A 10,477-nucleotide genomic window follows, 5' to 3' on the forward strand; every position below is an offset into this window, starting at 1 on the left:
ATATACGTCAAATACTAAACAATAATTAAAATTATCTTGCTATTGTCATCCGTAGGACGGAATCTACCGAGGTCAGATAATGTTCGCTGCATAATGAGTCAACCTTAGGAATGCGTCCCGTGATAGCCAATCTCAGACCTGAGATAAGAATTATCTTTGAGAGGGTGTTAATTCCTCTGGTGTGGAGGGAAGATATGGAAAAGCCAAGGCATGATTGCATGAAGATAGGAATCCTTAACTGTCTCCGTTATTGATCGTATTTGTCAGCCCAGTCTCGCCTTTAGTGCTGAGAGTATAACCGTTTTCTTGAATACAATTCTTCTTGATAACTGATTTACTTCTATGATTTACCGTCAGATGTCTAGCAAGGTGTCCTTCGAGAAGAAGCAATCCCTTGAGAGCTTCTCAAATGATGAAGAGAAGCAAGTTCAAATTTCCGAAAACAAGTCCTTAGCTCGCTATCTTGGACGTTTGGCTGTGACACTCATACTGGCATGCCTTGTTGTTTTCACGACAGCGTCTCCCCAATTGAGCGCTCCTCTTACCATTGAGAAGAGAGTCGACAAGATTCTGTCACACACCCCATTGATCGGTACAATACCTTCATAATTTAGCCACGCGAGTATACTGACGGTTATACAGATGGCCACAATGACCTTCCTATCTTGATTCGGGCTTTTTACAACAACAAGATTTATGCGGACAATTCCACTTTTCCTTTTACTCAAGGAAACCTCAAAGGTCATGTTGACCTGCCGCGGCTTTCTAAGGGCAAAGTTGGCGGTACCTTCTGGAGTGTGTTTGTGCCGTGTCCTAAGCATTGGGAGGATTTCTCTGACGCAACGTATACAACAAGTAGGAACATGAATATCTGAATTTCGGTCTCACTGCTAATAACTGATGATCAGGCATCCGTCAAACATTGGAACAACTCGACGTCATGTCACGCCTAGCGAAGGCCTACCCTGACACATTTTCATCACCTCCGAATGGAACAACCGCTCTTCAAGCTTTCCTTGACGGCAAGATCATTTCTCCTTACGGAATTGAGGGCCTCCACTCTATCGGTAACTCCTTGGCTCTTTTGCGAGATTTCTATAACCTTGGGGTGTCATACGCCACACTGACACACAACTGCCACAATCGTTATGCGGATGCCGCTTTAGCCCAACAGCCCGACGGCAGTATCAAAAAGGCCGTTCCGTACTGGCACGGGGTCAGTGACGCTGGAAAGGAGCTCGTCTATGAGATGAACCGGATGGGCATGATTGTCGATCTGGCTCACGTCAGTGTGGACACTATGCGAGACGTCCTCGGCGCCGGTAAGGACAATTGGTTCGGCAGTCGTGCGCCAGTAATATATAGTCACAGTTCTACGTACGCGATCTGTCTCCATCCTCGCAACGTTCCCGACGACGTGTTAGAGCTCGTCAAGACAAAAGACTCGCTGGTTATGGTCAACTTCTCGCCTAATTTCATTTCGTGCACTGCGTCGGACAACCCAGATGAGCTACCAGAGACTGATATGGAACATGCTACTCTTGCAAAGGTTGCGGATCACATTATGCACATTGGAGGTCTGATTGGCTTCGACCATGTCGGATTAGGCAGCGACTTTGACGGTATCATGACTGTTCCTCGGGGGCTAGAAGATGTGTCCAAATTCCCCGACCTGATCGCGGAGCTTCTACGACGAGGTGTCAGTGATGAGGATGCTGCCAAGGTCGCAGGGGGTAACCTACTGCGCGTATGGAAGCGAGTCGACGAGGTCGCCCTGCAGATGCAAGCTGAGGGAGCTCTGCCGGTGGAAGACAATATAGAATAGGTTGGCTGATGACGGCAACGGGTTACTTCATCTTCTGTTTCGGTCATTTTTAAGGCTGTGTATCAAAACGCATGTAACACTCTCAGAAAATGCTGCACAACACATAGGTGATGATAAGATCATATGTAAAAGCTGCCCTTGCGATTTGCGAGCCCCAGGCAGCCATAGGCTATCAACCTCGACTTCCGCCCTCAGCCCGTTCTAGTCCTCTTCAGCAATTCAAACCCCTTCAACAGATTCCAACCCTGATCTTTCAGAAATTTAAACTTGCCCTGTGACTCTAGACTCTCACGCACCGCCTCCTCCGTTGCCCACTCAAATGCCTGATGCTCAGCCTGCTCCAACTTCACCCCATCCTCCCAGCGCTCCGGCGCAACTCCCACTACCACATCCCCGGATGGTACACCATCCTTCCCACTCGCCTCGTGCACCTCAACCAAAAACGTGAACTTAGCTACACGGTGCATTTCATCATTCCGCAAAATCCGCACCCACTCATCAATCGCAATCAAATCAACAAATTTGGAAACGTGGAGCCCAGTCTCCTCAAAGACTTCGCGCGCTACACCGGCTAGCAGCGTGGAATCGGTGCGCTCGCACATCCCTCCCGGTCCTTCCCAATGACCGGGGTAGGAGTCGGTGGCGGCGCGTTGGAGGAGCAGAACGTAGGTACGGGGCTTTTCGCTTGTCGGTTCGGTGGCTTCATCGCCTTCTTCGATGGATTGAGAATATACCAGTCCCCCGACAACGAAATCCGTCAGATGTGGTTTCGACGCGGCGAATTCGGGCAGAGGGACATTGTATTCAGCGAGATGAGAAGGTACGATGAAATCAGGAAATTCCGCCATGTCGGTCTTCGATGCGACACAATATTGCGATGGTTAGTGTCTGGGGACGAGTTAAATGTTCTCGCCCCTTTGGAAGATAAGTCCTCGGCCTTTTTGTTCGTTCAGCTGGAGGTTGGATGACTCATGCTATACGAAAGTTGACCCAATCGATCTTCCCGATAGTAATAGGCAGTCGTGTTTACATTTAGGTTTTGAGCCTCAGGTGATTCAAATAGTGAGAGAAGACTCAGCTCTACAATCATCCTTCGACGAGGATGCGGGGTGGTCAAGCTCTTATCGCCCAAATACCCCACATCATCATTATCAACCCTTGAAACAAAGCAGTTGCCTATTGCTCGCCATCGTTGATATACAGGCTCATACAGAACTATATACAAGTGGAAAAAAGTCACCGGAATATGATTGTTATAATCAGGTCAAATTACAATTTGCTTTCAGGCAGCTGGGGTATCAGGAAACCCGCAAAGAATTTTCCAATCTGCGTATAGTCATCCAGACTCGTCACGGCAGATACATCTGGGCAAGAATTAGCATTAGCCATTCAAATTGACGGTCAGGATCCTCACATTGATCTGGACGGACAATCACAATTGCGCCCTTCTCGGGGCTAATCCCGAGGTGCTCGTAGCAGTGACCATGACCCTTGTTATAGCTTTCATCATCGTAGTAGATTTTGTGAAGGTCTGATGATCGTTAGCGCATCTTACTATGGAGTTTTTTTATGGACTTCGAAAACCCACCTTTGATTTGATGCTTTCCAGTCACAGGGTAGAAGCACTCGGGAATCTGTTCCAGTTCCACGGCATGGCGCCTGCCATGACCCACCAGAATGGGCTCAATAAGACTGTCGATATCTCCTCCCTTGGGGCGGAATGTCTGGATAGGACCATCTGTAGAGCCGAGGTAGTCACCGATCTACTATGAGGTCAGCCAGATTTATTCAGGCAGCACTATGACGAGCGTCACTTACAGCTTTCAGCTTTGTCCTGGTCTCGGCCGAGCTGACATCTCCAATGAAGACCATCACTCGCCAGCGGCCATCTGAATTGAGCGACTGAGCTAATTGCATGGGCTTCGAGTCACTGAAGCGCACGACTTGAGCGCTGGGCAGTCTCATACCAACAACAACGTTTGTCGAAAGCTTGTCTGATTCATCCACGTCGGAAGTAATCTGTGACTTGTCATACCGAGCCGTCATTCCGGCGGTATACTTGCCAGCCTTGATAAACCCCTCCTGGAACTCAGCGGGAGACGTCTGGCCTCCCGAGGAGAAGAGCTTTGAGAAATAACGGTCGAAGTTGATCAGATCGAGCGCCACCTTCCGGCGTTCCAGGACATATGTCTCCAACAGGGAAGGCGACGCCAATCCTTTTAAGACAGTGGCTAGCTTCCAGCCAATATTGTACCCATCCTGCAAGCTGACATTCATGCCCTGACCGGCTTTAGGGGAGTGCGTATGGCAAGCATCGCCGGCGAGGAAAACGCGGTAATCCTTTTGAAAAAAATCCGCATGGCGTTGGCCAATGGAATACGCAGACCACCAGACGGTTTCGACAAACTCGATCGTGTACTGGCTGAGAATGTTCTTTGCTGCCTGTTGGAGATGCTCAAGCTTGACTTCCTTGGGCTTCGTGGTGGCCGCCAGCTCGATGTAGAAGCGAGCCAGACTGCCACCTTCCCGGGGGATGATCATCAGGTTTCCTGCCTTTGAGCGGATGGTGGTCTTCTTGCGGATGTCGGGGAAATCTGTACGAGGAATCATATCCATGACACCCCAGACGGCATCGGTGCTGTCTCCGATCATGTTGTAGCCGAGTGATTTCCGAACGGTGCTGTGAGCACCGTCGCAAGCCTGGAGACGTCAGAGACTGCCCTATAGCAAGGAATGAAAGTAACTGAGAATAACATACAAGCGCATATTTAGCCTCCAGTGTCTCAGTCTTCCCATTCTTCTCTGCAGTCACCTTGACCGGATACGCCTGCGGATCCGCCGCCAGCTTGCTATCCACCTCGACACCGGTGACAGTGTACCCGTAGTCGATCTCCTGATTGTTCCACTCCCGCATCTTCTCAATCAGCAACCCATTAATCCGAGCCTGGTTAAGAATAACATGCGGCTGATGTGACAGGCCCGGCTGCGTATCCGCCGTCCGACCAGTGCGCTTGATCGAACCAGATCCATCATCGGCCCAGAACACCACCTCCAGCACATGGTACGCTTCACGCAGCAGCTCCTCGCCGATACCAAAGCTCTCGAAGATTTCAACGGTCCGGCACTGCACACCATCTGCTTGGCCCATCATCATGGGCCCGTCGCGCCGCTCCAGCACCTTACAACGGATGCCGTACCGCGCGAGCCATGTCGCGGCGCAGAGGCCTGCGGAACCACTCCCGCAGATGAGCACATCGACTTTCTCGGACATTGGAATGAGTTGGGTATGCAAAATTAGGAGAAGAGCGATTAAACTGGTGAAGGACCCTCTCCCCGGATTTGGTGGCCATGGTCTGCTTCTTTATGGTGTACTCGGACCCGGGGCCGGAACGCATCCCGTAAAGTTCGGGATGCATCCCGGACCGTCGGCAGATGACGCCTCGGTCAAGTGCCGGCCAATCAGCAATGAGGATCAGAGACGCTCAGCATTAGGGACATGAAACAAGAGTATATTGGACGGATAGAGTCTATTGCACGCATGCAAGGTATCAAAGTGGAAGCATACAAGCTGATGAAGCGAGTAATCAAGCTGCCCTCTTAGGCTCAAAGATGAAAGTATCGTTAGCGGGGTCTAGGATCATTATATAAATCATCATCACTGCCCACACTGGCAAATAAGACAGACCATCAAGCATGCTAGGACGCCAGCGTCGATGCGAATCAGGTATCTCCCGGAATTCTCAGAAAATATGCCAAAAGGGAGAGCGCGAAAAAGGTATTCTACAAAAAGTACTCGCTGCGGCCCGGCCGCGATACGGGTACATGTCGTTGGTCGTCGCTGACAGCACTGAACAACTTGAACGTCGGTTTGAGGTCGTCACCAATCTCGCACACTGACGCCAGATTTCCGCATCGGTAACAATAGTTGGGCGCACTCCAGACAGTAACCACATTTTGGTTCGCAAAATGATACTTGTAGCCCTCATTCACCAACTGATGCGCTCGGGCGATCAATGTCAAGTCGTTGACGTGACAGAATTCGTCGGCCACCTTATCACCGAACAGCCAACCTATGAACTGTAAGTATTTCGCCTGGCATAAATGGACACATAACTGACCTGCTCCTCTGGGACTGACAGCCCATGTTTCCACATCGTCTGGGTCTGACCATACAAGGTCACAGAAGGCGCCTTCATGCGGAATCTCCTGGGCTCGGGCAACCACACGAACTTGGTCCAAGGTCCTGATCTCTGGACTCAAACCTCCATGTACACACAACACTCTACCGTCAATAATGGCACCCAATGTCATGAAGTCAAACACTTGGCAACAAGCCTTCCATACAGAAGCATTTCCGTACTTCTGAAAGCATTCCTCGTAGAATCCATACACCTGCGTAATCTGGCGAGACTCGTGATTTCCGCGGACCAGTGTTACCCGGTCAGGGTATCTGAAGGAGTCAGCCCTAGTCTGTGGCAGGGGAAGTTAGAACGAGCACTCACTTGGCTTTGAGACATAATAACAACGTCAGAGTTTCCAGACTGAAGTAGCCACGATCGACATAGTCACCCAAGAACACAAAGTTCCGCTTGAGCTCGACATCTCTTGAGCCACCGCTCGAGGACCGGTTTCTTTGGCTCGCACTCGAGTCTTCGCTTCCCTCCTCCGGCGCAGAGGCATTTTTCAACTTCTTTCGTAGTTTAGGATCTGAAATCGTGGACGGAGGTTCGATATCTTCCGATGTGATGACCGCTGACTGCGTCTTCGGGGCCTCCGTCTCAGACCCGTCGGGCATTCCGCCCGATACCCGGAAAAGCTCAAGCAAATCGTAAAACTGGCCATGGATGTCGCCACAAACCGTGACAGGTGTCGATACGGGCTGGATATTGGATTCTTCAGATACTTCGTTAGAGCCGGAGTATATCCCTTGATCCCCTGACCAGACTCACCCTCCATCATGTACTCCTTGACGATCTCGCAAAGCTGCTTCATGTGCTGTTCTGACAGATACTTGCAATCTTTGGCTGCCTCCAGCCATTCATCTGGACCTGCATTGCGCTTCAGCTTAGCTGGTCCCGGCTCAGGAATCTTGCTGTCCACCATGGTGCGGGTGCGGATGAACGAAGCGACGAAGGGATACTTCGACCGAGTTGATGAGAGCTTTGGGGTAAAATTAGAGAGATAGCAGAATCGGAATATAAAATTGCTTTCTTGATATAGTTAATCCACGACGGAGGATCTGGACAACGACGAAAGCAACACAAGTTTACTTGCGCGAACGTATTTCCCCGCAGGAAATTGGGCCCTGATCGTCTGTGCAGGGTCGCGTGCTTGGCGGCCTTCGTGTCCCGTAGTTCACTCGACGCAACATATCCAGCTGGTTTTCATCTTGAACCGGAGGATATCTCTTCGTCAACTCAGGACCGGCGGCACCTCCACTGTATCCTCACTGGTCTTTGTCACCTCGAGTTCTTGGCTACCATATTGTCCGCAGCATCTTCAGTCTCAGGGATTTACGTTGCGGCTCACCCCAGTCGGAGTGTAGATCCCACCCACCCCTCATAACCGTTCATCATGACGCAGATTTCCGATGGCAAGTCAACAGGAGGTGTACTTCAGATTCCTGCAGCCGCAACGCAGAAGAATGCATCATCAGCCTCCAAGAAGGCTCCGAAGCCACCTGCTCCGCGACTCAAATTGCTCGTGAGACGGTTACCGCCGGGTTTAACGCAATCCGAGTTCGAAAGTGCTCTGGGTTCAGAGTGGATGGTTGGAGCAGGAAAAGTCGACTGGTACCAGTACAAGCCAGGAAAGGCATCCAAAGAGTCAGTGCCAGCTCTTGGGGATCAAATCAGCACATGTTTCAACTGACATCGATGCAGCCATGCCAAACCTTCGAGACCCTCCCGCGCCTACATTCATGTTACATCCAGCGAGCATATTGCGCCTCTATCAGATAAAGTCCGACAGACATCGTTCCTAGACGCTCGCACCACCTTCAATGATCCCGTGCTCCTGGGGCCACCGTCGCTAGAGTTCTCTCCCTACGCTAAAATACCTGGTAGCCGTGTACGGAAGGATGCCCGCCAGGGTACCATTGATCAGGATCCCGAATTCATCGCATTCCTTGAAAGTCTAACTCAGCCTATTACAAAACCTGCCACCGTTGAAACGCCTACCGATGCCGAAGAAAAGAAGGAAACGGTGACCACTACGCCTCTCGTGCAGTACATCAAGGAAAAGAAGGCCAACAAAGCCAAAGAAGCCTCCAGCAAGTCCTCGAGGCATGCCAAGGGAGAGAAGGAGTCCAAGTCGGAGAAGGTACAAGCGAAGAAACTTTTGCAGCGGCCGGACAAGGATGTCGTCGTGGCAGCTACAGGAGACAAGGCAGAGAAGAAGTCCAGGACCTCAGACAAGGCGACGAAAGACGCAGTGAAAGCAGCAAACAGGGCCGCCAACGCTGCTGCTAAGCAAGCTGGTAAACCAGCAGCTGCCCAAAACACAAGCAAAGATAGTCCTCAGCCTGCTCCAACAGAGCGGAAACGCGAGCGTAATAACGTTGCTGCGGCAGCAAAGATTCTTCAGCGAGACTTGGGGCTTGCACCTTCAGGCGGCCGTCGGAGGGCTGGTAAGGGCGCTGCTACAGAGACGGACTCCAGCAAGAAAGAGCCGGATGCTGCTGCTACTGCAGATACTGGCAAGAAGGATATCAAGTCTGGGAAGCCCGCGCCACCATCCCAACAAGGGACTTCCAAGGCCAAACCCAATGCTACACCTCCGTCGGGCGAGCCCACGTCGTCTCGTGCTCAGTCTGGTCCAAATTCAGCCCCTACTAGCGCTCCATCCGCACCGAAGCAGTCGAAAGCAGCGAAAGGCAAGCCAGCCGCGCCAGTTGCTTCGCCTACGGCTACGCAAGCGTTCCTCAAGCACGCCAATCCGTCACAGGGAGTTACAGAACCATTACTTGAAACTGCATTCGCGCCTTTCGGAAAGATCTTGAAGGTGGAAATTGACAAAAAGAAGGGATTTGGCTACATCGACTTTGCAGAACCGGATGGTCTTCAGAAGGCAATTGCCGCTAGCCCTGTCACGGTCGCACAGAGTCAAGTCGTCGTGCTTGAACGCAAGGTAAACCCTGGTGTCGAAAAGGCTCGCGGCAAGGGTCGAAGCGAGCAACCGCCCCCTAATAACGGCACCGGCAGCAACGGCAGCCGTGGTGCCAAGCAGGGTTCAGAAGGAGGATCTAGATCAGGAACACCATCCTCGTCTCGCGGACCGCGCGGTGGTCGTGGATCCAAGAACAAGGGCGGTTCGAAGAGCAATGGAGCAAATGCCACTTTAAACACACCTAGTGGGAAGACTGGTGGTGAGGCGAAATGAGAAATGCAGGTACTGACTGATAAGCATGTCGCATGTTACAGAGTAGTGATACCCATCTAATGATTCAAATGAAAGCGATAGTTTATGACTTGATCAAATCGAAAGTTTACTATAAGTCCTCCCAAGAGCGCCCAAATGCGAGAAGTCAACACAGAATTGAATTTGTGTCTGAGACGTGTGGAATCCATGAGCGACTGTGTCTGCAAAATAGTCCAAAATCTCTACGAGCTAAATATCAAGTCTACTGAGAGAATAATAGGTTTTCATGAAAATAATTAAATTTTTTCATCTAGTCTGAGTGGGGATAAAATGTTTGAGCAAACTCCGATTACTTGATTACACCAACATGAAAGTGTAAAAAAGAGGGACACCTTTCAGACCTCCTCGACACCCACCAAGTCCGACCGACCGAAGTCTAGACGTCAGGACAAGGTCAAGATCATCACCACTCCCTGGACCAGAGCAACATCCAACAGCCCGAACAAGCTCGTTTTGCAACAAGTCGTTCAGAGCGTCGGAACGAAGCAAGGTCGAGGCGGGAGTAAGAACGGCTTCACTTTAGGGCATCGAGGACATAGAAGTCATCAGCAAGGGTGGAGATTCTGTGGCTCTTTAGAAGAGCTCAGAGGTGGGACGTCTACTCTAAAGTGATTCTTTGAACTGTGGCAGAACTGTTAGCAAAATGTTGACTCGCAGTCGAGAGGTTTTCCCAAAGGTAGGGAGGGGGAGAACATACGTAGAGTCGCTTGATTTCCAAAATGAATGGGATTTCGGGGCCTTTTATATTTGCGTCCTGGCACTAGCGACTGCGCTAGCCTCAAGCGAAAATTTTTCTGTTTGTTTCGTTTGCCTGGCGGGGCCGTCCGCCGGACCAATCGAGTTGGAAGGAGATTTTCCGCTGTGCTGGCCAGGCCGTCGCTGAGCTCACCGGTGAACGGGCTCCAGTGTAAAATTTCAATATCAGGGATGGTTGCTCAAGCGTCGGCTTCTCACTGGCTGTCGAGTGGCTTCATGATGATACGATGACAAATGGGAACTCATATAACGTAATCAACCACCGAGCGACGAATACCCCCGAGCGACGAATTTTTGCCGCTTCTAATACTAATTTGAAGCTTTTCAACCACCAACATCATTAGACTTGACTATCTAGTAGCTGAATATATAGCTATATATTAGGACAATTCCTTCTAGTATGTCCAATAGTCCAACACGCACTGCAGCGTGGTGGAGCCCGCTGACTAGGTATAGGTGTAGGCTCACTGGCCTGCT

At 50.7% G+C, this 10,477-nt stretch overlaps 5 protein-coding genes across 5 annotated transcripts; 2 read left to right on the forward strand and 3 right to left on the reverse strand.

The window, feature by feature from the left end:
- Positions 1 to 357: 357 nt before the first annotated feature.
- Aud_004270 (putative dipeptidase) lies at positions 358 to 1,825 on the forward strand (the record flags this gene model as incomplete). The annotated part of the gene is made up of 3 exons (XM_043289210.1): positions 358 to 592; positions 643 to 855; positions 909 to 1,825. 3 exons carry the CDS (start codon positions 358 to 360, stop codon positions 1,823 to 1,825), a joined length of 1,365 nt encoding a protein of 454 aa, XP_043145145.1.
- Positions 1,826 to 2,016: 191 nt separating this feature from the next.
- On the reverse strand, positions 2,017 to 2,673 carry Aud_004271 (NUDIX hydrolase; the record flags this gene model as incomplete). The annotated part of the gene is made up of 1 exon (XM_043289211.1): positions 2,017 to 2,673. One exon carries the CDS (start codon positions 2,671 to 2,673, stop codon positions 2,017 to 2,019), a length of 657 nt encoding a protein of 218 aa, XP_043145146.1.
- A 421-nt stretch (positions 2,674 to 3,094) lies between these two features.
- Aud_004272 (putative phenol 2-monooxygenase) lies at positions 3,095 to 5,096 on the reverse strand (the record flags this gene model as incomplete). Its single annotated transcript, XM_043289212.1, has 5 exons — positions 3,095 to 3,189; positions 3,240 to 3,356; positions 3,414 to 3,588; positions 3,644 to 4,525; positions 4,584 to 5,096. 5 exons carry the CDS (start codon positions 5,094 to 5,096, stop codon positions 3,095 to 3,097), a joined length of 1,782 nt encoding a protein of 593 aa, XP_043145147.1.
- Positions 5,097 to 5,605: 509 nt separating this feature from the next.
- Positions 5,606 to 6,928, reverse strand: sitA (TOR signaling pathway phosphatase SitA; the record flags this gene model as incomplete). The annotated part of the gene is made up of 4 exons (XM_043289213.1): positions 5,606 to 5,895; positions 5,944 to 6,275; positions 6,328 to 6,718; positions 6,775 to 6,928. The coding sequence occupies 4 exons, from the start codon at positions 6,926 to 6,928 to the stop codon at positions 5,606 to 5,608; spliced, it is 1,167 nt and encodes a 388-aa protein (XP_043145148.1).
- A 471-nt stretch (positions 6,929 to 7,399) lies between these two features.
- On the forward strand, positions 7,400 to 9,205 carry Aud_004274 (putative nonsense-mediated mRNA decay protein Upf3; the record flags this gene model as incomplete). The annotated part of the gene is made up of 2 exons (XM_043289214.1): positions 7,400 to 7,650; positions 7,708 to 9,205. 2 exons carry the CDS (start codon positions 7,400 to 7,402, stop codon positions 9,203 to 9,205), a joined length of 1,749 nt encoding a protein of 582 aa, XP_043145149.1.
- Between the last annotated feature and the right edge of the window lie 1,272 nt (positions 9,206 to 10,477).

The sequence above is a fragment of the Aspergillus udagawae genome (genome assembly GCF_001078395.1).
Source record: "Aspergillus udagawae IFM 46973 DNA, scaffold_3, whole genome shotgun sequence".
In the NCBI taxonomy this organism is placed as follows: Eukaryota; Fungi; Ascomycota; class Eurotiomycetes; order Eurotiales; family Aspergillaceae; genus Aspergillus; species Aspergillus udagawae.